The 26,699-nt window shown below is 37.5% G+C and overlaps 1 protein-coding gene across 1 annotated transcript in view; it reads right to left on the bottom strand.

Annotated features, from left to right (window-relative positions):
- The window catches only part of LOC150080436 (centrosomal protein of 290 kDa-like), a 208,716-nt gene that overhangs the window by 47,894 nt on the left and 134,123 nt on the right, over positions 1–26,699 (bottom strand). The window contains exons 14-15 of the mRNA XM_090380691.1: positions 9,940–10,013; positions 3,540–3,618 (exon numbers count right to left, since the gene is read on the bottom strand). Of these exons, the coding sequence (XP_090236817.1) occupies positions 3,540–3,618; positions 9,940–10,013 (153 nt within the window). The remainder of the gene's footprint in view (positions 1–3,539; positions 3,619–9,939; positions 10,014–26,699) is intronic.

The following is a 26,699-nucleotide window of genomic DNA, read 5'->3' as shown; positions in this document are numbered from 1 at the left end:
CTGCAAGTTTTCAATTTGATAATGATATTTAATTATTTACAATACAATGTATTCTAATTATACTATACTCTTAATTTCTACGTGTAATTATTACACTTTTTCTTATAAATTTAATTAATTGATTGATTAAATAATAAATAAAGATAGTTTAAGAAAAATCCCTAGAGTTACTCTCTAAATTAGTTGGAAATTCCACTCCCCATATCACCTGTTAACATGATCTGGGGAGTGGAGTCTCTTGGTCTGGTTAGGAAAGACTGGGGTGGAAGGAGTGGACTGACTGTTTAGGAATGTTGAGGGTGACTTGGTGTAGCCAATGGGAAGTTGTTGCATGGCAAATCTGGGGCATTTTAGTTACAGGATATATTATGGAGGTAATTGATTGTGTTGTACTGCTATTAAATTAAAATTTAATTTAATTTAATCAACAAAATTATTATTATAATTTTATTGATTAAATTTGAATTAAGATTAATTTTAATTTTGGGACCTGGATTTACTCTTCCATTTACCCCAGGGGCTCACATCTGGTGAGTATGGGCTTGGCACACCCAGGGTCCTGAGCTGGATATCATCATTCTTCTCTTTCTTGGTGATTTCCTTCTACTTCTCTCTCTCTTGGCTAATAATAATAATAATAATATCGATTTTACCCATTGCTACTAAAAATATATATTAATAGTAATCTTTAAAATTACTAGATTTCTTTAAAATTTTATTTAAAAACAAAAATTTTGCAATGAAACTTGAACATTTCTTACTAAAGTACAATGTGTTAGATAAAGAGATCCAACAAATGAGATATACTGTGATGAGTGCGAATGCTGCATTTTGATTCGCCATGAGCTGAACGCTAGAACTGGTTGTTCTATGAACCGTGCGTCTGAAGTCTGATTCAGTTACTGTACAGTCGATGTGGCGTTATCATATAGTCTTCTGGAGAATGAGCGTTCCAGTACTATTTTTTTTAGCAATATACCTCTGATGGTAAATAAAGTAAGTTTTATGCTTAACATAAAAAATTAAGGATTTTTCTAATAAAGTATTGATCTCTAATATGCAAAGTATTTAACCAGTGGCTGGTCCTGAATGTACTACAATACTTTCCTCTAAGGATATACTGTCCTTTACAGCTAGGCATTACCATTTCTATAGCTGTTTCAATATGATTGTCTCTTCATAGGGATGAGTATCTGTAGTATTCTGATGAATACTACAGATACTCATCCCTATGAAGGATATACTACTGATATACTACTGATGAGCATTAGAAGTATCTGATGGGTATCTGCCTATTCTCTTCAAAGATACTCATCAAGACAATGCATAAAGGCAGATACTCATCAAGACAATGGATGAGAGATGCTTTTATAAACATCTAAGAAGTTTCTAAGAAGTTTCATGTTTATGGACAAGAAACTTCTTAGAAACTATTTAGCTCTTCACGACATATGTACAAAAATTTGTTTTCAGCCAGAGATTAATTGTTGGAACAAGCTTCTGTCTGGTGTTGTTGTTGTTTTGGTTTTTAGGAGCATTAGCAACTAAGGCCATATTGCTCCGGGGATATGCGGTGGTCATTCCCTGACCTTTCCGCATCCTCCGTATTTGGTGGGCACGGGCTCGAACCCCGGTCTAATCAAGAAGCATGAGCCATGCACTGCTGCTCCTGCCCACCTGGCTAGGGAGGCACCGTCTGGTGTTGTAGATGGGGAAAATTTTAATACAATTTAAGGAAGAATTAGACATATTATTAGAGGAGATGATCAAATGAAGTGGTTAGCTTTTTTTTTTTTTTTGCCACTACTAATACTAATAGACATTGACATTTTATAAAAACATTGTGGGAATCCTGTTGTCTCGAAACTTTACTAGACACATTGGACAGACAACTCATGTGATTGAGACCCGCTAATATTTGTAAAATTGGACTGATGCTATTGTGATTTTTGTGAATCACCTCTATTGTGATTTTTTCCTGTAGAGAATTTAAGTACTCATTTTGAATTTAAATCAATGTTTTGAAATTTAACCAAATCAAAAATAAAATTAGAATACTAAATATGGTAAATGGGATATTAGGATTATATTTTAAGTCAGGAAGTCTCTTACCTGAGATATTTTCTAGGAGTAACTGCATCCACATAAAATGTAATCAAAATAGATAGAAACTGTTTCAAAGACCTGCAACAAGACAAAGGAATTAAAACAAGCTTTTACCCTAAGCATGGTGAATAATTGAAAGTATAATGGGAGAAGGTTACCTGAAGCTTGATAGGGGCTTTTTGTCTTCAAAGGAGAAGCGAACACATGTTGAAGGCTGTATATATAGCTCCGGCATATTCCATTGCCATATTTCAAAAGTGTGTGTGGGGGGGAGGAGATAAGTAGGCAAAAGGGAAGAGAAGCAGGATAGAAGGAAAATTCCTGCTCCATTGTATTTCACTAATAGTTTAGGAATTTGAAAATCTAGGGATTTAGAACAGCTTAAAGGTCATTTAGGGGAAAGAATATGAAAGTTTCCATTTGGAAATCATAGACCAATAATAATTTCAGAGGAGTGGGATATAAAACAAATATCCTACTAGTTCAAATTTAATAACAAAACATAACAGCCCTTCCCCCCCCCCCAATTCAGGACCTCTGCTAATGGGGACATGTAGTCATGCACCCAGATTTCCAAGTGGAAACTTTCAACTGGAATGTGCCATAGCTATATATAGCCTTTGACACGTGTTCAAAGATGGTATAGATGAAAAGCCCCTATCAAGCTTTGGGTAATCTTCTCCCATTATAATTTCAATTATTCGCCATGCATGGATTTAGGGTAAAAGCTTGTTTTTATTCCTTTATCTTGTGGCAAGGTTCTTCCCTTCCTTTAAGCAGGTCTTTGAAACAATTTCCATCTATTCTGATTACATCTTACTTGGATGCAATTATTCCTGGAAAATATCTCAGGTAACAGATTTCCTGACTTCAAATATAATCCTAATATCCTATTTACCATATTTAGTATTCTAATTTTATTTTTGATTTGATTAAATTTCAAAACATTGATTTAATTCATAATGAGGATTCAGATTCTCTACAAGAAAAAAATCAAAATAGTTTAGCATCTGTCCGATTTTATGAATATTAGCGGGTCTCAATCACATAAGTTATCTGTACTAATACTAATGTGAAAGGCATACTTTTGAGTCAGTGATCTATTTAGCTCTTTAATTGAAACAAAAGTGAGTTAAACTGACATTGCAAACTGTAAAAACACCAAACATTAACAATTTGCCTTGAGAAAATTTACAAAATACCCTCACAGTGACATGGCTAATAAATATGAGAAAAAAAAAAACTTGTCTTGTTTCCAGTAAGTATAGTAATATACATTATTCTTTCTATATAAAATTTCACTCAGCACTCTTTAGGTAAGATACTGAACTCTTAATAGAGTTGAATATCTTATCTAAAAAGTGTCAAGTTTTCTCCTTAAAGAAAACAAAGATTTTTCTATAAATAAGTTTTTAAAAACTTACTATTCTTACATATTTTTCATATTTGGAGTTCTCTCCTTCTGGCAAGGATTTTATTTCAGGAATTTGAACAGATACATGAAGGAGTGGACTGGAAAAAATCACAACATGTATATTTAATACTTCATTAAGGGAACTTAATGTTTGAACTAATGTTTGAATTAAATGAACTGAATGGATTATACAATATCACAAAATAGCACAGTTTATATATAAAATTAATGCCCTCTTAACCCATTTGGCAAGTGTGTATAATTGTATACATGCCATGCTGAGAACCATTTTGACCCATTTTAAGATACTTCTTCAAACCAAGAAGTATCTTAGATGGTAACTTTGATGGAAAACTGCAAGTTTGAGGAGGGGGATAGACAGTCTAGTATTAGCCATGTGATGAAAGAAAGTAATTGACTTTTGATGCACTGACAAAATTAAAAGTAATAACGGATAAATAATAAAATAAAATAAACTACCTATTTGACTCCCACCTTAGGTAATTATTCAGCTGACTTTGAATCTGTAAACCTCTTTTCTCATAATTTGAATTTGTGGTGCCAAGTTCTGGAATAATTTATAACAGTGAAAATTCCCCCACCCCATGCATTTTATTTGCATCTCTCAAAGCTTTACACACCTCAATCAAGTATCCTCTAAGGTTTCCAAGCTCTGTAGCACACATATTTGAAGTCTTTCCTCATATGGATGTTCTTTGGCTGATCTCATCAGGCACTAGCAGTCTTTGGATCCTTTCAATTAGCTCAATGTCATTTTTTAAGTGCAGTCTCCATGCTTGAACACAGTATTCCAAGTGGTCTTACAAATGCCTTATACAGTGAGATTACAACCTTCTTAACTCTACAAACAAAAGTTCAATAAATAAGCAATTGGACACCATGGGCCTTAGTTGCCAACTGGCTACAATGCTCAGAGAAGTTCATGTCCAATATTATTTTAACTCCCAAATTTCTTTCTTCCTCCACTGTTTTTAGGTCAACCCCATCAAGTGTACAAGTTATTTTGCAATTGCTATTCCCCAAGTGTAAGCCCACATATTTTGTGAGGTGTCTCCATAGCCAGGTGGGCAGGAGCAGCAGTGCACAGCACATGCTTCTTGATTAGACCGGGGTTCGAGCCCGTGACTACCAAATACGGAGGATGTGGAAAGGTCAGGAATGACCACCACATATACCAAGAGCAATATGGCCTTAGTTGCTAATTCTCCTAAAAACTACATAACAACAACATATTTTTCTGCATTAAAACAAAGCTTCCACTTTTCTGATCATCCCTGAAGTCTATCTAGTCATCCTGACGAAGCTCTCCTTAGTGCTGTTCATCAACATCTCTATTGATCTTGACATCATCTGAAAATTTCACATTTCATCCCTGTATCCCTTCTTCAAGTTCATTTAGGAAAATCCAAAGCAACAGCAGTCCTAGTAATGATGGGGAACCCTACTTTCTACATTAACCCAATCTGAAGAATAGTCATAATGATCTGCCTCCTGTCCTGTCGCCACCCTGTAATCCATCTAAGGAATTTTCCCTTTGACAATGTGTCCCATTTGATTCAGTCCCACATGATTCATGTGGGACTGAATCAAACACTTTGCTTGTATCTAATTAAACAATGTTGAAATTATTTCCTATATCCAGCTCACAAGTGACTCTATCAAAATAGCTGGTTAGTTATTTTGACAGAGTCAGTTTGTTAATTGGTTAAACATGATTTTTCTTCAGAATGCTATTTATATCTAAATGATCCTCTACTGTACTCCTGACCATTGCTTCCATGATTTTCCAAACACTGAAATCAAACTGGACCAGTCAGTAGTTGCCCACTTCGCTCTTAGAACTGCCTTTATGTATTGGCAATACTAGCACTTTCCAATCCAGGAGAATTTCTTCTGAGCCCAATGACACCTTTATAATTAACCTTAATGGTTCCATGCACTCCCTTGACCTCCCCTTTGAAATTATTGGGTATATGCCATCAACCCCAGGAATGTTACACACCTTTAGGCTCAAACGTGTTTGTAATAAATAATCTCTAAAATTTCGATATCATTCATTTCATTTTTTTTATCGTCATTTGCACAGTTTCTGCTTACAATGAGAATAAATGGACATTCTTCCAATAATCAATTAACTCTCTGACTGCAAGTAAATTCTTGTACATCTATTTTGCAACAAATTTAAATTTATATCCCTCTTAGGTGTGTTATCTAAGAAAGAGTAAGGGTACCATGAGCATTTAAAGAGGTGGTTCCAAAATGTTTTCAGCCACTGCCCCCTTGGTTCCATAAACTCATCCTCAGTGCCTCCTACCCTGCCCTATAAAAAGTGTTGTTCAGACTAGCAGCTTGCACACAGCGAAGGAAGATAATAACACAATAAAATTCAAACACTAACAATTAACTGCATATTTATTCAAAATCCAATTAAAATTTTTTAGTTTAATTAATTCAACAAAGTTGATGAACTTCACCCAAAGAAACCAACTTTTCAAAGTCTGATAGTCATTTAGAAAGATTCTTAGCTACAACATTTAGTAACTACTACACTATTCAATAATAAATTCTTAATGTAATGGATAGGCTTGATGAAATGATACCAGTTTTCCAATGTCTGGTTTAAAGTCACTTAGCAGGAGTCTTAAATCACCATGTTTAGTAACCTATAGTCAATTTCTCTACTTGGAGAGAAGTTGAATGGCCATACTAAAACCAGGATATTTATATAGAACTACTTACCAAACATGCACAAACTGTCACCTACAACAACTAATTTACAAGAAAATCAATAGCTATTAACAATAATTGGCTATCTTGACAATTCCTAATCATAAACACAAAAAAAGTGAGCAAAGGAAAGAGCTTTGAAAGCAATAAGAGCAGTATAACTTTAATACAAAGTGAGGAAGGTGTTTCACCATAGGCTCTTGCCTGGTTAATTGTAAATAAGCAATTAATGCAGTAAGAGCAGCCCAACTCCTCCAGCTCAACCCTAATGTGCCTTTACTTTTAGCATCCCCTAGGTAATCCAACCCCCCCAGGGGGGGGGGCAGTATCACCCACTTTGGGAACCACTAATCTAGAACCTTAAACACTTCATTCAGGTCTCCTTACAAGTGCCTAGTTTCCAGATGTTGAAATTCACAGAACTCAAGTCTTTCTTGGTAAGGATTTTCACAGAACTCAAGTCTTTCTTTTGTGCTCCTGGCTATTCTTGTTGCTCTTCTTTGCACTTGTTCCAACCAATCCATAACCTACCTAAAATGATGCTTCCAGACTTGTGCACAGTCCTCAAGATGTACCCTAATACAATAAGGTAATCACCTCCTTGTTCCTGATATGAAGATTCCAAGGTTTGTGCACTATTTATATTCTCCAGACAAAATGACCAGCAGTGTCAGTTCTTAGGTAGGCAACTGCAATCAGCAGTTCTAGTATTAAGGCATTTGTAAGCTCCAATAACAAAGAGCCCAATTTTGGCCTTGTGCTAATTTTGCATTCAAATTCATCCCAAAACAATTATGAAATCTTCATGTACAGAGCCAAGACTCAGCTGGATTGAGTCTTGGCTCTGTACTTGCCACTGCAATGTTTCAATGTTATTACCCTCCCACAGTGCGTGCATAGTCATGCTGAGAGGTGTACAATGCAGAGCACACAAAATTGGTTAGAACACCATGGTGGGATATAGAATTAATAATTCCACGAGTAGTGACCGGAAAACCTAGTTTACACAATAAGAACCCCTTCCCAAGATCATGATACCTTAGCTTTTTTCTTTTTATCTTTATTATTTTTTATTTTCAAATATTCCTTATGAAAATTTAACCCACAGATTTATAGAGGTGAGTTATCTTTAAAAATAAGTTTCCAAAGATAGTTTTTTTTTACTGGAATTTGTATAATTAGAAACCTTCAGGCCTATAACATTCAATAATATCAATTTTAAAATAAAGTAACTCCCATTCCTACGATATCATTATTGCAAAGTTAATATTATTCCACAGTGTCAAGACAAAGATATTTTTTAAAAATTACAATAAATTTTGGTTGTATAAATGGAAATGATTTTAGCGTAATGACACAGTGAGTCTTATCTGAGTGCAAAGGACCCAAGGTATGGTGATACTGCATCAAATCACATGGTGAATATCTGTAACTGCTCAATAACACTGTGAAAGCTGATATTGTGACACCATTTATCAAGATGTGATGGCTATATTCATATCATTAAGCAATATGAAAATATCATATTAATATCTTATACAGAGTTAATCTATTTCTTAAACCAGATAGTACGATCCTTATTTGTGATGGTCCCTGAAAAGTACAGAACAATGTTTCTGTACTTTTCAGGAACGTTGAATACACATTAGATATTATTTGGGATATGTTAAATAAAAACTCGACACCGATTAATTATACGAATCTGCCTATAAAGGAGATTTTTCACTTAATTAAACTATTAGTTGAGGCTAACTACATCACCTTTCGAGACAAGGTGTACAAACAAATTTTTGGATTACCAATGGGTTTGAGCCTGAGTGGCTTAATGTCAGAGATCTATCTCTCAACGATTGAGCAGATACATTTGACACCTTTTCGTCCCCGTATCACATACTATGGGAGGTATTTAGACGATGTTCTAGTTATTACCGATAGTAGTACTATCCAAGACATTTTACATTTGTTTAATAATATTCATTCTAGACTCAAATTTACATTGGAAAGGGAAGATACGGATACTAAGTCATTAAACTTTCTAAATTTCACGCTTACCCGGGACTCGAACAAAATACAATTTAGCATCTATCGAAAACCCACAAACACCGGTATGCTTCTACATTATAATAGCTACCACCCGTTCACCTACAAAAGATCGATTATCTTTAATCAATTTCTAAATGCCTATAAATATTCAACGACGGATTCTGCTTTAGACTCAGAAATACAAATATTAACTAGCAGATTCTTGAACAGGGGTTATCCCATTAACACAATAAATCGAATTAGGGTACAAGCTAAGGATAGGATACAAAATACTGCACCAATCAACAATAGTAATATCAAAAAATACTTTATTTCTGTCCCATATGTTGAACAGTGGCACAAACAGCTTAACAGATTCTTTAAAGATACCGAATTTAAAATTATAGCTAGGCCTATACGGAAGTTACACACTATACTGAACAATCGCTCGGTTCTTTCGGCGTTCGCAACACAAATTAATGATCTAGTATACAACATTTCTTGCGGTGATTGCGACTCGTCTTATCAGGGTTCGACGCGGTTTTCTCTTAATATCCGTGTAAATCAACACGAAGCCTCAGTTCGTGCTTCTCGTTCAGCAGCGTCAGAATTAGCCTTTCATGCCATTAACGAAAAACATACTTTTTTATTTAACAACGTAATTATACGCGACTATTAATTGCAGAAACCGTTGAAATTAAATTACACGAGAATTCTGTTAATGTTCGGCGGCCATATTTGATCTCCGATGCGTGGACCTTTACGCACATGCGCGAAGACACATAATCACTATTTAAGTTGCAGGTTTAGCCTGATTCGGTAATTTTCATTCCTGTGATCACGACAGTCGGTCGAAAAGCATTGTCAGCTTCAGGAAGGAAAATCGTTTTGAATATTTTCGTTAGATTCTTTTAATTGCGTTAATTTGAATTTTAATTGTTTTGAATTGATTTTGAATTGTGTTAAATTGATTATTTAATTATTTATATTTCCTTTAATTATTTATATTTTACTTTAATGTACCGGTAAGTTGTCGATTTTTTCGTTTTTTCCGTTTTAATTTCTGGAGGGTATCATACGGAAGTGTTCCACGTACTATATTGAGGTAAACTCCTCTTATTAAATTACTAATATTATTATCAACGTAGAACATATTGAGTATTACAGCTCTGATTCATACTATCGAACAATGTTTCTGTAGGATGTATGCATTTACTAATTTTTTCTTAATTTATTTACAATTTTAGCTTAATTTCCCATAAAAAAATTTATAGGAACTGCAATGCTACATTTCCTCATGCAGCCTCAATAATAATTTTTCTTCTAATTTCTCAATCTAAAATAACAAATGAATCAATGGCTGATTAAATACTTTATACTAAGAATAAACGACAATTAAATGTGGACAAATAAAACTGATTGAAAATTTGACAAACTTCATTTTTAACCATATACACTTGGAAGGGTTAAATTTATAATGACACAGCTCCAAAGTATCTCACTAAATTTATAAAAAAGCAACTCAAAAAAAAAAAAAAAAAAAAGGTTGTATCTGCTATTTCACTATTCTAACACACACACACACACACACACACACACACACACACACACACACACACACACACACACACACACACACACGTACCTACCTTTCTTTATGCAACCTTGATATAGCAGCAAGTTGCTGCTTTAATTCTAACTTTTCTTCTTCTGATTTCTCAATCTGAAACAAATGAATCGATGGCTGATTAAATACTTTATACTAAACAAAAACAATGTTTAAATGTGGGCAAATACAACAATACAACAATTAAATGTGGAAAAAACTGCATAAAAAATTTATAAAGTTCCATTATGCATAAATGCCCTGGAATGAATATCAGTAAGTGATATTGCAATTCAATGCAGGGAATTTATGCACAGTGGAACTTTGTAAAATTGTAAAATCTGCCAGTCATCTGCTAATTCATTGACAGATGACTGGCAGATTAATATATGAAAGGTGAGTTTACTGTACCTAAACCAGTAGATGCTTACAAGGCACCTACTGTCTTAGATTTTTTTTGCAAATGCACATTACCAAAGAAATTCATTCATTTTTTGTGTGTATTTCAGTACAGCAGACTTTCATAATAACGGCACCTTCAGGAATTCAGGGTGCCGTTATTTAAATTTTTTCTGTTATCTAGAAAGTTTTATTTTTAATATATTTAATGCAGAAATAATGAGGCTAAATAAGAAATAGAGATGAAAAATGCAAGTTTATTAACTGCACATAAAAAAAAAAAAAGTGTGTTGATGATCCAATGTTATATTCTGCCATTAATCACTCCTGCTTATGCCCCGTTCTGTTTTCTTTATTATATCAAATTTAGTCCGTGCAGGTAGCACAGTGATATCGTCACCGCCCTCCCCACACTTTGTGGAAAAGGCCCGGGTTCGAATCTCATCAATGACACGAGGAACTTTTATGGGCTTTTATTACTCAGTGACTCAGTTAGTTGGTCTCAGTAGCAGATAGCAAGGTTTTGTAGCCAGAAACTGGGGTTTTTCATCCAGCAACACAAGTAAATCGAGCAGAGAACACAAGCAATTTACAGACACAATACATATGGGTATATGAATTAATTTTTCAGGTGAGGTTAATATAATAGTTTGGATTATATCAAGTTTGACACTAAGCTTTAATGTTGTTGTTCTTTTCTTCTCTTTATGAGGTTTATTAACTCTAGGAGCCACAGTGAGAAGATTTTAATTTAAAATAAATGTTAAACAGCAGAATAATCCGTTATATTCCATGGTGTCCTATCATTGATGTATCAAACAATTGCTGGTAGAGATAAAGACGTCCTAATCCCTTTGTATAAGGCTATTGTATAAGGAACTTTTAGTTGTTGGTGACTCTATTGTCAGGGAAACGGGGAACATGCTTTCTAAAAAAGATAGGTGGAACAGGACCAGGGTATGTCTGCCAGGGGCAAAGGTTGATGACGTTGTAGATTAGACCACACTTGGAATACTGTGTTCAGGTATGGAGACCACACCTAAAGAAAGACATTGTGCTTCTTGAAAGGGTACAGAGATGGGTAACTTGCCTGGGGAGATCGGCAAAAGGGTATCCATATGAGGAAAGACTTTGAATATGTGGGTTAGCATTAGCATTAGTAGAAGCATATGATGCAAGAAAGCAAGCTTATGTAGCATCAGCCAAAAAAAAAAAAACTTCCACTTCACCCCTCTGTTCGTTCGAAATACCTGTCCAGCTGTGCCTTAAATTTATTTAGGCTATCAACTTCCAAAACAAGGGATGGAAGTCTGTTCCACCAACCAACTACCCGCTGGCTAAAGGCAAATTTCCGGACATCTATCCTACATCTGTCTTTCCTCAATTTGAATTTATTATACAATAGAGGTGATTATTCAGAGCAAGAGGAAGAATCCCATCAGCATTGAGCATGCTCAAACCATTCAAGGCTTTATACACCTCTATCAGATCACCTCGCCGGTGCCTAGTCTCCAGACACTGTAATTTGCAAAACTTAAGCCTTTCTTTGTAAGAGCAACCCTCTGTTCCATTCACTAATCTTGTTGCCCTTCTCTGTACTCGTTCTAGCAGCTCTACATCCTTCTTGATATGAGGCCTCCAGACCTGTATACAATACTCAAGGTGTGGCCTAACCATTGCCTTATACAAGGGAATAATCACCTCCTTATCCCTGCTAGAAAAATTCCTGTATATCATTGACAAGACAGCATGAGCTACTCTTGCAGCCAGTCTGCACTGCTCAGAGAACTTCATATCTGCCTGCACAATTACCCCCAGGTCCTTTTCATTCTCTACCACTGTCAGTGTAATACCACAGAGTTGATACTTTGCTCTGGGGTTGCTGTTTCCCATATGTATTAATTTACATTTGTCAATGTTAAACTTCATGTGCCACCTCGAGTCTGCTGACGAGGCTACTAGAGACGGTCGTGTTCAAAGCCGCTAAGTGGATTTTTCTTATTTATTGATTTGAAATTATTGTTTTTCTAAAACTTTTTGATTTAAATTTAGTAGTATAACATTATTTTGTGATTTTCTGATTAATTTGGTGTATTTATTCTTTACTCGGCCTTGTAATTGCATAAAAGTATCGGTAAGGGTTTCCACGTGTTTCAACTCCGCTACCGTTTGTAAATTTCCCGCCATTGTGATACGATAGCGTTAGTTGAACTTCGTTAGCAGTTAAATTGTACGTTTAAATAAATACATATAACGACTTAGATTACAAACGTAATTTAATTAATTATATTTAACATAATTAATTATAATTAATTAATAAATTAATAGAATCATGACTCAGACCAGAGCAGCAAAGCAAACGGCTCAAGCTAATGGAAGTGCTGTGGCTCAGAGCAGAACTGAGGGGGGCAGTTGTCCTCTGACTCACAGCCTTATAAAATGCACTGTTTGCTTGATGTTTGCAGAGCAATCGGGTACGGGACATGATACTGCCATGGGCGATGTCTTTGTGTGTGCGCGATGCAAGGAGTGTATCGATATCAGGCAACAACTCGGCGTTCTTGTGGGCCTATATGAGAGCTTGAAGGACAGGGTGGATGCCCTCGAAGAAACTAAATTGAGGGGCCCATCAAGCTCTCAGCTGCCCACATCAACGCCAGAGCTTGCACTTGGGCATCGCGTGACACAGAGGCAACCCCCAAGGCAGAAAGCGCTGGTCCCGAAGGAACTATTAGTTGTTGGTGACTCTACTGTCAGGGAAACGGGGAACATGCTTTGTAAAAAAGATAGGTGGAACAGGACCAGGGTATGTCTGCCAGGGGCAAAGGTTGATGACGTTGTAGACCGAATATCATCTTTTAAGGGCACAAAAGGTGATATAGTTGTACACGTTGGCACTAATAATTTTATTAAGAGTAGGAGACCGGCAGAATTACTTAACAAGTACAGGTCACTGCTGAACCAAAGCTGAGAATTAGGGTTGAATTTGAAAGTGTCTGCAATTCTGCCCAGACACGATAGGAGGGAGTATATGATGAGAGCCTTGTCGATCAATTCGGCCCTGGAAAGATTGTGCAAGGCTCAAGGGGTAGAATGTTTTTTAGCCTGGACTGTACTTGTTAACAGGAGAGATTGCTTCTACAGGGATGGGATACACTTAAATAGAAAGGGTGCAAGAATATTTGCTGATGCTATTGAGGCAGTGTTAGGTGGGTCGGAAAACTGCTAGCTTGGGGGGAGACAAAGACCAATAGATTGACAGTAGCCACTGGCAGAGGTGAAAGAGATTCTTGCACTGCTTCTATTAGAATGAGCAGAAGCCTGAAAAACAAGATGCATGGTATTTCAGAGACTGCTGGGAGCCATTGCGGTACAAGTAAACACATGGGTTGTGTTAGGGTAGCTAAGAATAGAAACAGGTGCAGGTATACTTGTGTGTACACCAATGCTAGGAGTTTAGTAAATAAATTTGATGAATTTGAGGTATTGCTCAAAACATCAAAGGCAGATATTGTTGGGATATCAGAGACGTGGTGTCACACAGATATAAGGGATGCAGAACTGCAATTTGGGGAGTACAACGTCTACAGAAAGGATAGACAGGATAGGAAGGGGGGAGGGGTTATGCTATTAGTTAAGAAACACATAAAAACCAAGGAAGTGAAGCCAGTTAACATCGCTGGACAGTGCAGTGTTGAGTCAGTTTGGTGTGACATAAGCATTGGGAGATCAAAATTGAGAGTAGGAGTGTGCTATAGGCCTAATGACTCCGATGAGTATAATAAGGAACTGTACAGGGAAATAGAGTGGGCCAGTAAATCAGAGAGTCTTATAATGGGAGATTTTAATTTCCCAGATATTGACTGGAATTTGGGGGCTGGTCACTCACACACTAACAGGGCTTTTGTGGATTTATTGGATGATTGTTTTCTACATCAGCATGTTCGGGAGGCAACTAGAGGCAGTAATACTCTTGATTTGATTATCAGCAGTGATTTTTCATGCATTAAGAATCTGCAGATAAATGAACCACTAGGTGGCAGTGATCACAGTGTGCTGAAGTGGGATTTACTGAAAGAGGTAACTACCATTAGGGGTAAAGGGAAGGGTTATTGTTTCCGTAAAGGCGACTACGATGGACTGAGACAGTATTTAAATTCTATACAGTGGGACCAACTGATGATGTTACCAACAGCAAATTCAAAATGGGAAGCATTCAAAGAACTTATCTTGGAAGCTACTAGGCTTTACATACCAACTAAGAAATATTGTTCAAGGTTTAGGCCAAAATGGATGTCAGATGAACTAATGAGGCATATGGCAGAGAAGAAAAATGCATGGGATACTTACAAATTAACACATGACACAGAAGCCTATGATAGATACAAGTTGATATGCAACCAAGTTACAAAGGAGGTTAGGCAGGCGAAGGCAGATTACGAGAAATCCTTGGCAAGGGATGCAAAGAAAAACAGCAAAGAGTTCTTTACTTATGTAAACTCTAGAAGGAAGGGGATGAATCAGATTGGTCCACTTGATATTGATGGGTCAACTGTTGATGATCCTGCTCAGGTAGCTAACAAACTAAATGAATATTTTGCATCGACATTCACACATGAGGAGTTATTCAGCAAGGGGAATGCCAGAGGTGTATTCAACTCTAGCAGTAAGCTACAGAATCTTGAAATAACTGGGAGTAAAGTGGAGGAGAAACTGTTGAAGATAAACACAAGAAAGGCACCCGGAGTGGATGGGATCTATCCAGTTATATTAAAGGAGGCAGCAAAGGAAGTAAGCAAACCCTTAGCCATAATTATGAGAGCTTCCTTGGACTCAGGGGAGGTACCCATAGACTGGAAATGTGCAAATGTGACCTCAATTCACAAAGGAGGATCAAAGGCTGACACAAGTAATTATAGACCTGTGAGCTTAACTTCTGTTCCAGGAAAATTAATGGAGGCACTGGTTAAAGAAGCACTGCAGGATCATTTAGAAAATACTTCAGTTATAGCTCAGACACAGCATGGTTTTGTTAAGGGGAAGTCTTGCCTGACCAACTTGATTGGATACTATGATGCAGTCACAAAAGAACTGGATGCAGGGAATAACTATGATATTATATACTTGGATCTTAGAAAGGCTTTTGATACTGTTGCACATGGAAGACTGCTACACAAATTGGAGCAGTGTGACATTGGAGGCAAATTGCTGCTATGGATAAAGGGGTGGTTGAGGGGGAGAAGACAGAGAGTGGTAATCAATGGACACTGCTCATCGTGGACTAATGTTATTAGTGGAGTCCCTCAGGGATCAGTGTTGGGTCCATTATTGTTTTCTGTATTTATAAATGATATTGATGATGGTATATCAAGCAATGTCCAAGTTTGCAGACGATACAAAGGTTGGCAGGGTTGTCAAGGACACTACTGACACTATGCTGCTGCAACAGGATCTGGAAAGGTTGAGCAGATGGGCTGAGAGGTGGCAAATGAAGTTTAACATTGATAAATGTAAAGTACTACACATGGGAAACAGCAACCCCAGAGCAACGTATCAACTCTGTGGTACTACACTGACAGTGGTAGAGAATGAAAGGGACTTGGGGGTGGTTGTGCAGGCAGATATGAAGTTCTCTGAGCAGTACAGACGGGCTGCAAGAGTAGCTCATGGGGTATTGTCAATGGTATACAGGAATTTTTCCAGCAGGGATAAGGAGGTGATTATTCCATTGTATAAGGCAATGGTCAGGCCACACCTAGAGTACTGTATACAGGTCTGGAGGCCTCATTTCAAGAAGGATGTAGAGCTGCTGGAACGAGTACAGAGAAGGGCAACAAGATTAGTGAATGGAACAAAGGGGTGCTCTTACGAAGAAAGGCTTAAGTTTTGCAAATTACAGTGTCTGGAGACTAGGCACCAGCGAGTTACCGAGGTGATCTGATAGAGGTGTATAAAGCCTTGAATGGTTTAAGCATGCTCAATGCTGATGGGATTCTTCCTCTAGCTCAGAAAAATCACCTGAGAGGGCATAAATTCAAATTGAGGAAAGACAGATGTAGGATAGACGTGCGGAAATTTGCCTTTAGCCAGCGGGTGGTTGGTTGGTGGAACAGACTTCCATCCCTTGTGGTGGAGGTTGATAGCCTAAATAAGTTTAAGGCTCAGCTGGACAGGTATTTTGAACGAACAGAGGGGTGAAGTGGAAGTGGGTTTTTCTTTTTTTTTTTTTCTTTTTTTTGGCTGATGCTGCATAAGCTTGCTTTCTTGCATCAAATGCCTCTACTAATACCTCTCACCCCATCTGCTCAACCTTTCCAGATCCTGTTGCAGCAGCATAGCGTCAGTAGTGTCCTTAACAACCCTGCCAACCTTTGTATCGTCTGCAAACTGGGACATTAAGCTTGATATACCATCATCAATATTATTTATAAATACAGAAAACAATAATGGACCCAACACTGAACCCCACTCCACTAATAACATTAGTCCACGATGAGCAGTGTCCATTGATTACCAAGCTTCGAAGCCGACCAAGCTGGCCAGGTGGGTAAAGTGCCTGCCCGGCAAACCAAAGGCCACGGGTTTGAATCCTGCCTCGGGCTTGGTGCTGTTGTTATTTGATTTTTAGGAGCATTAGCAACTAAGGCCATATTGCTCCGGGTATATGAAGTGGTCATTCCGACCTTTCCGCATCCTCCGTATTTGGTGGCTCATGGGCTTGAACCCCGGTGTAATCAAGAAGCATGTGCTACGCACTGCTGCTCCTGCCCACCTGGCTACAGAGGCGCCCTCAGGCTTCGATATCACGATGGTGCCACACTGTCCAGTTGAATCTCACAGCCACAATACACGAAGAAAGTAGAAAAAAACTGGTTCCTTCGTGTATTGCTCACATCATACGATAAAAAAAAAAAAAAAGAAAGAGCTTCGAAACTAGGCACTTCAGGGGAGACTTGATTAAGGTGTTTAAAGCTCTGAGAGGCATAAGCAAAATGAATAAGGACGAAATTTTCATGGTTATAAATAATTCTAAACCTAGTGAACCATAATTTCAAGTTACGGGGGGGGGGGGGGAGATGTTTAGACTGGACTGCAGGAAGTTTTATTTTAGCCAGTAAGTTATAAATTACTGGAATAAGTTACCTGCATGGGTGGTAGAGGCTGACAGTTTGAGGAAATTCAAAGGTCAGCTGGATACCTACGGGAGGAGGGAAACGCTTAGGTTGTCCATTTCCTTTTCTCTTATTTATTAATTATTATTATTTTTTATTTTTTTCTTCTTATTATTATTTTATTCTTATCATTTTATTTATTTATTTTTTTGTTATTTTATTATTATTGTTATTTTTTTTATTATTTATTTATTTATTTTTTGGCTGGTGCAGCATAAGCCATAGGCTTCCTTGCACCATGTGGACATTGCTAATACTAATATCAGTACAGAATTCACTTTCAAAATGGGAAATGTAAACAAATACAGTAGTCAAGTGATCTGCCATTTTCTTTTTCCAGCACTGCAAGACATCTGTGTTGTATGTAAACATCCGAGCTCAATGTGCCGTTAGCTCGAATGTTCCATTATTTGGGGTGCCATTATTTCGACAGTCTACTGTAATATGAAAAGCAGATTGTATTGAATGCATTCTAATTCTTCCTTGATTACGTTACTTAAAAATAACAGTCAAGTGTTCAAGCAGGAGAGTGCAGTAATACCCACAAGTTTGAATGGGTTGTAGTTCAAGACTACTAAACATGGTTAATAATTATATTCATCAAAGTAATTAACCCCCTGGAGGATGCATAACTTTTTGAAATGTATTGTGTACCTGGAGATTGAGCCAATCTCCAATTTTAAATTCTTATATCACAGCCATTAATATTTCTTATTCTTTTTTTTTTTTTTACTGATTACCAAAACTATATGGACTCTAAATAGAAAATATCTATCATTTTCATATTATTAGTAGTTTTTTTTAAAACAATTCGTATGGAAGGATAGATTTTTTGGCCATTTTTACACCTCAACTTTAAACACAAATAGTGCAAAAGTAAACAAATATTGCTCACTGAATTTTTTTCCTATTAATAAGAATAATATTGCATCATCTTTCAGAATATCTAATATCACATTCTGTACTGATATTAGTATTAATATAAGGAGGATGTAGAGCTGTTGGAACGAGTACAGAGAAGGGCAACAAGATTAGTGAATGGAACAAAGAGTTGCTCTTAAGAAGAAAGGCTTAAGTTTTGCAGATTACAGTGTTTGGAGACTAGGCACCTGCGAGGTGATCTAATTGAGGTGTGTAAAGCCTTGAATGGTTTGAGCATGCTCAATGCTGATGGGATTCTTCCTCTTGCTCAGAATAATCACCTGAGAGAGTACAAATTCAAATTGAGGAAAGACAGTTGTAGGATAGATGTGCGGAAGTTTGCCTTTAGCCAGCGGGTAGTTTATTGGCGAAACAGACTTCCATCTTTTGTTGTGGAAGTTGATAGCTTAAATAAATTTAAGGCTGAGCTGGACAGGTATTTGGAACAAACAGAGGGGTGAAGTGGAAGTTTTTTTTTTTTTTTTTGGCTGATGCTGCATAAGCTTGCTTTTTTGCATCGTATGCCTCTACTAATGCTAATCTAAAATGCAGTAATTATTTTCAACTCTCAAAACAATTATGAGATAGCAGTACAACAAAATTCACTTATTTTCACAAAATAATGTAAAGGATACTGTTCTTCACTGAAAATCTAAAATTTCAAGCTCAAAAATGTTTTGTAAAATTAACCAAATTTTATTTTTTAATAAAATTAAATGAATTATTACATAAACAAAAGTATAAAAGACATTTTTTTTATAAGTTGTTTACATATACTCTCTTGCTCTCCATCAGATCATAAAAATAGAACACGGTAAACAAATGGTCAGATATAGTCACATGAAGCAATGAACCATGTAGACAACTATTTCCACCAAATGGCGGCAGCTGAATTGACAGGCCACATTGCTTGGCCATCCAATATGTCAAAATTATGTTATTGGATTCTGACAAATTGCAGGAGTTACAGAATAATGGCTTCTTTCAAACTATTAGGACTAACCAAAACAGTATGTCAACTTTTTTTTTGATTGTTCTGCTGTGTAGTAGCAAATGAGAGAGAGAGAATTAGTATCAAAAACTTAACCATAATTTTACAAAAGTACTTCAATTCTCATCAAGTTATGACTATTATTTCTTTGTTTTCAAAAGCTCTGTAAACAACTGTAAACTCTGGAGATTGGCCTCAATCTCCACTATTCAACATGTCACAATTGTTATATTATTGGATTCTGAAAAATTGCAGGAGTTACAAAATAATGGCTTCTTTCAAACTACTAGGACTAACCAAAACATTATGTTGACTTTTTTGATTGTTTTACTGCGTAGTAGCAAATGAGAGGGAGGGAGGGAGGGAGGGAGGGAGGAAGGGAGGGAGGGAAGGAGAGAGGGAGGGAGAGAGAGAGAGAGAGAGAGAGAAAATACAGATATTATAAAGTGAGTATAAAATAAAAATTGCATTTTTAAATAACGTCCTACGTTCAATATCAAACAAAACATATACATTGAGAATGAAGTATACTTTTAGCAATTTTGAACTACTTTTCGCAATTTTTATACTTTTGAACTCTACTTTTAGCAATTTTCAAGTTGACTTTCAGAAGCGTTCTTGAAGCGATGATAATATGGATAACCAGACATTAAGACAGCGGTAGGCTTTTTGATAGAAATGCTGGAAAAATACAGATGATATTATTATTTACATCATTTGAGTGCAAGGCCCTGTTTGACTGAACCAGTTGAACATGCTTGTGGTCAGAACTGCCACCAATAAAAGATAACACTCATCCAAATCAGTAACTCATATTACCAACCATCTGAAGTGATTATGATTACTATACTATTTTATACTGCTTGTATATTATATATACAAACAGTGGACCTTGGCCAAATATCCAACCATAAAATAACAATGCAAAAATGAAATAATATTTCAATATTTATTTTAAATAACTGTCACTTTTACCTATAAATTATATATTTTAACTTATAAGCAAAAGTAATCTAATCCCAAAACCAACCTTTTTCAATTTAAATTTATGACCCTTATGTGTCTTGTCTGAGAAAGAATAAAGATACCATCAGCATTTAATTTACTCAATTCATTTAAACCTTCAACAAAGGAACTGGATGCAAAAAATAATTTTGATATCATATACTTGGATTTCAGGAAAGCTTTTGACACTGTTGCGCATGGAAGACTACTGTACAAATTGGAGCAGAATGGTATTAAGGGTAAGTTGCTACAATGGATAAAAGGATGGTTAAGAGGGAGAAGACAGAGGGTGGTAATCAATGGGTGCTGCTCTTCGTGGACCAATGTTATTAGTGGAGTCCCACAGGGTTCGGTGCTGGGTCCACTGTTGTTTTGTGTATTTATCAATGATATTGATGAAGGTATATCAGGCTTAATGTCGAAGTTTGCAGATGACACAAAGGTTGGCAGGGTTGTTAATGACAGTAATGGCAGTGTGCTACTGCAACAGGATCTAGATAATTTGGGCAGATGGGCTAAGAAGTGGCAACTGAAGTTCAACCTTGACAAATGCAAAGTACTGCATATGGGTAGAAGTAACCCCAGAGAAACGTACCAACTGTGTGGTACTACACTTAAGGTGGTAGAAAATGAAAAAGACCTGGGAGTAATTGTGCAGGCAGATATGAAGTTTTCTGAGCAATGCAGACAGGCTGCTAGGGCAGGTCATGGGGTTTTGTCAATGATATATAGGAATTTTGCTAGCAGGGAAAAGGAGGTGATTGTCCCTCTGTATAAGGCAATGGTCAGGCCACGCCTTGAGTACTGCGTACAGGTCTGGAGGCCTTATTTTAGGAAGGATGTAGATTTGCTTGAGCGTGTACAGAGAAGAGCAACACGATTGGTGAGGGGAATGAAGGGATTCTCTTACCAAGAGAGGCTTAAGTTCTGCAAATTGCAGTGGCTGGAGACTAGGCACCTGCGCGGTGATCTGATTGAGGTGTATAAGGTCTTGAATGGGTTGCTGAATTCTGATGGGATCCTTCCACTTGTTCAGATTACGAACCTACGGGGACATAAGTTCAAATTAAGAAAGGACAGATGTAGAATAGATGTGCGAAAATTTGCCTTTAGCCAGCGGGTGGTTAATTGCTGGAACAAACTTCCATCTGTCGTTGTGGAAGTTGATAGGTTAAATAAATTTAAGGAGGAACTGGACAGGCATTTGGAGGGAATGGTGTGATTTTTTTTTTTTTTTTTTGGCTGATGCTGCATAAGCTCCTACACTTGCTTTCTTGCATCATGTGCCACTACTACTACTTCAATCAGGTCTCATAAATGCCTAATTTCCAGAAACTGCAATTTACAGAATCGAAGTCTTGATTGGTATAAAAATTTTTCTTAGTACTAAAGTCTTTCTTTGTACTTTTGTGCCCGATTATTCGTGTTGCTGTTCTCTGCACCCACTCCAATAAATCTTGGGTACTATATGCAGTACTCAAAATGCATCCTAACAATTACAAATAGATAATCATCTCCTTATTACTGCTGGCAAAATTCCTATATATCATTAATAGAATTCAATGAACTGTATTAATGGCACATCTGTAGAGCTCAGAGAATTTCAGGTCAGACTGTATAATTACCTCTAGGTCACTTTAGTTCTCCACTACCTTGAATAACATACTAACCTGTCAACCTTTGCATCAGCAAACTTATACACTTAACTTGATACGACTTCACATTAATGACATTAATCAATAAAGAGTAATGGCATTAATAACCACCCTGTCATCCCTTTATCCATAGCAGGAACCTACTCCTAGTGCTGAAATCAATTCCCTTGCAGCATAAAGCATCTAACAAAAACCAGTGCCAGATAGAGTTCTGACTTGTATATTATTATTGTTGCTTTTATATTATTTCTTCCTGATTGGGGGGGGGGGGATTCCACTCTGGGACGAGTACTGCTACCAAGTACACAGGGTGGTGTATGTCTAGTGTTACTGTTGGTCGAGGAACTCTCTAATGCAGTCCCAGTACAGCTTGTGGGTTCGGGTCTCTAGTACTGCCTGGGGTTTGTACTTGTAGTATGGTACACTTTTTTGGTCAACTGGTATTTCCTCGCTAGCTTCTGATGTACTATCCTGGCTACCTCGTCATGTCTATGAGTGTACTGAGTCTGGGCAATCACCTTGCATCCTGCAGCGATGTGTTGGATCGTTTCTGACGCCAGGTGACATAATCGACATGTGTCATCTGACATTTCAGGCTCCTTTGCCCGAAATGTCAGATGACACATTATTATTATTATTATTATTAGCTATATGGTGCAAGGAAGCCTGAGGCTTATGCTGCACCAGCCAAAAAAAAAAAAAACTCCCAAGTTACTGTGAGTGAGAGAGAGAGAGTCAAAAGTAGAAGGGAATCACCAAGAAAGAGAAGAATGATAATATCCAGCTCAGGATCCTGGATGTGCCAAGCCCACACTCACCAGATGTGAGCCCCCTAACCTATTTTAGAGACAATATCCTGAAAGAGGCCTCTGAGGTCGGGAAAACTCATGTCTAAGAATATATAAATTCATACACCGACCATTGAATAAAATTTAAAATGACTACAATTTTTACAAAAAAAAAAAAAAATATATATATATATATATATATATATTTACAATAAACTATTACGGAATGCTAAAAACTGTAATAAAAAGGTCATTTACAATAAAATTTGCTAAAATATAAAACATTAAAAGCGCTAAAAATCTGAAGCTTTCGGGAGCATCAGCTCCCTTCTTCAACAGTGATATAACTTCCTGCAACATCTCCTTAAGTAGCAGGCTCACGGTACCTCCACACGTGGTATTTCTCCACGTGGTTCAATCGGCACATGGTCAGAACTGGAAGCGGAAATGTCTCGGGAACGTGGCAAAGAAAATCGTTCATCCGACCTTAATATAATTGTTTCAAAGATAGGATTAATACGTATACCTCTATCTCTGTTTATTGTATTCCTACTGGATGAACTAATCCATAAACCCTCGAGCCATTTACGCTCCCAGTATCCATGTGCACGATCCAAAATAATAGCGTCCTCCGGGGAGATTTGATGCTGCTTCTCCCAAAAATGTTCGGCCACAGCAGACTTGTTGTATTCAGAGGTTCTTATGGCATTTAAATGTTCCCCCAGACGATCCCTGAGCCGTCGTTTTGTTTCCCCCACATAACACTCCCCACAATATGGGCATTCTATTCTATAAACCACTCCACTACTAAGATCTTTTGGTAGGCGGTCTTTGACCTGAGACACAGCTGTGCACAGCCTCCGCCCAGGAAGCAGTACACAGCGTGTCCCATAACCCCGTAAAATTCTTGCTAGATGTTCAGTAAGGCCCGGATAGTAGGGGATGTATGCGGTGGCTACCGGAACGAACGACTCCCTACGTTCGGACACTCCTCTACTATATCTATCCAGGATCCTCTGGGGGTATCCGCACTTTCTAAGTTCTGCCGTGACACGATTAATTTCTTTTTCTTTATCCTCAGAAGTGGTACAGTGTGATCTTACTCTGTCAAATAAAGCTTTTGCAACACTATTCTTATATTGTCCAGCTTGTGCTGAATTGAAATGGGTGTATTGACCTCTACACATGGGTTTTTTAAAAACTGACGTCTTAAGTCTAAAACCCACCCTGGAGATCAATACATCCAAAAATGACAGGGTACCACCCGTTTCCACCTCTGAGGTAAATTGTATAAATTGGGAGAAGCTATTAAGCCAGCAAACGGCATCATCCTCCCTCCCCTTCTGGACCAGGGCAAAGGTATCATCAACATATCTTCTCCAATTCCTAATAGGAAACGAACACCCACTAAAAACCCTACTTTCCAACTCCTCCATGGCCAGATTGGCCACGGTGGCACTAATGGGTGAACCCATGGCAGTACCGCGAACCTGCTTATACATAGTTCCTTGAAACAACATGGTAGTACTAGCTAGACATAATTCTACCCCGGTGCAAATGTCTTCCACATCGAGAAGTGATCTATTACCAAGGGAGGCATCCCTGGTCAATGCCATTTTTACACAATATACTGCATGACTAATAGGAATACATGTAAATAAAGATATAACGTCAAAAGAGATCATGCTCTCATCATCATTTATAGTCAAATTTCCCACAAAATTTACAAACTCTCTACTGTCTTTAACAACATATTCGGACTGCCCCACTATGGGTGCAATTAATTTAGCCAAGTACCCTGATAGCGCATAGGAAGGACTCCCTATAAATGAAACTATAGGTCTCAAGGGCACTTCTGCCTTATGAATTTTTGGCAGTCCGTAGAATCGCGGGAGTTGACTACCTGTAGTGTGTAATGACCAGTAAGTCTCCTTGGAAATCTTCTCCGTGTTCAACCAGGATTGTATCAGTTTATTGACTCGCCGTTCCAGCCCCACCAACGGGTTCCTTTGGATCACCTTATAAGTGTTATTATCTTGCAGAAGATCCAATGCCTTCTTATTATAATCTTCTGTATTCAGGACCACCGTTGATCTCCCTTTATCTGCTGGTAAAACAACTATTCCTTTGTCTCTTCTCAATTCCTCTAGAGCTCTCTTTTGACTAAGGCTGAGATTCGGGGGTGCCTTCCTCACCTGACTCAACACTGCAGCTGACTTCACCCGGATTTCATTAGCTAAAGGCTCAGGAAACTTATTAATGGCCCGTTCAATACCCATTGCTATCTCCGCAATGGGGGGTTTCGAAGACACCAGAGTGAACTTGGGGCCTAAACTAAGGACTGCCTCCTGTTCTTTCGTGAGCTGTCTATTACTCAAATTATGTATAAAATGGGTGCTATTATCATATCGCTGTACCACATTTTCACTCACCAACCTATTAAACTTCATAATTTGTCTTTGTCTATATGACTCTGCTACCCTAACAACTTTATCCGAGACTAACCTTCTAATAAGAGCTAGGTGTCTAGAAGAAACATTGCTACCAATATTACCTAAATACATGCCAATTTGTCGTCTAGTAAATCTGAGATCTTCATTCAGCTTACGAATCCAAACATTCATAATACTCTTTTGAAAACGCACAGTGGCCCGTACTAATCGAACATCCTGGAAAGGTAACTTAACCCTAAATCCGTGTGGTACCAGCCCATGCGCTCTGCAACGGTACGCAAATCTTAAATGCTGTTGTTGTCTAGCTTCTTTTACACAATACTTCTGATACTGTCGGAGATGCTGCACAACTATGTGGCCATAACTACTCACAATATCCTGAAAGAGGCCTCTGAGGTCGGGAAAACTCATGTCTAAGAATATATAAATTCATACACCGACCATTGAATAAAATTTAAAATGACTACAATTTTTACAAAAAAAAAAAAAAAAAAAAATATATATATATATTTACAATAAACTATTACGGAATGCTGAAAACTGTAATAAAAAGGTCATTTACAATAAAATTTGCTAAAATATAAAACATTAAAAGCGCTAAAAATCTGAAGCTTTCGGGAGCGTCAGCTCCCTTCTTCAACAGTGATATAACTTCCTGCAACATCTCCTTAAGTAGCAGGCTCACGGTACCTCCACACGTGGTATTTCTCCACGTGGTTCAATCGGCACATGGTCAGAACTGGAAGCGGAAATGTCTCGGGAACGTGGCAAAGAAAATCGTTCATCCGACCTTAATATAATTGTTTCAAAGATAGGATTAATACGTATACCTCTATCTCTGTTTATTGTATTCCTACTGGATGAACTAATCCGTAAACCCTCGAGCCATTTACGCTCCCAGTATCCATGTGCACGATCCAAAATAATAGCGTCCTCCGGGGAGATTTGATGCTGCTTCTCCCAAAAATATTCGGACTGCACCCATAGTGGGGCAGTCCGAATATGTTGTTAAAGACAGTAGAGAGTTTGTGAATTTTGTGGGAAATTTGACTATAAATGATGATGAGAGCATGATCTCTTTTGACGTTATATCTTTATTTACATGTATTCCTATTAGTCATGCAGTATATTGTGTAAAAATGGCATTGACCAGGGATGCCTCCCTTGGTAATAGATCACTTCTCGGTGTGGAAGACATTTGCACCGGGGTAGAATTATGTCTAGCTAGTACTACCATGTTGTTTCAAGGAACTATGTATAAGCAGGTTCGCGGTACTGCCATGGGTTCACCCATTAGTGCCACCGTGGCCAATCTGGCCATGGAGGAGTTGGAAAGTAGGGTTTTTAGTGGGTGTTCGTTTCCTATTAGGAATTGGAGAAGATATGCTGATGATACCTTTGCCCTGGTCCAGAAGGGGA

The sequence above is a fragment of the Mastigoproctus giganteus genome, chromosome 9, assembly GCF_048544385.1.
Source record: "Mastigoproctus giganteus isolate SK-2022 chromosome 9, ASM4854438v1, whole genome shotgun sequence".
Lineage (NCBI taxonomy): Eukaryota > Metazoa > Arthropoda > Arachnida > Uropygi > Thelyphonidae > Mastigoproctus > Mastigoproctus giganteus.
This window is presented reverse-complemented; position numbering and strand designations above follow the sequence as displayed.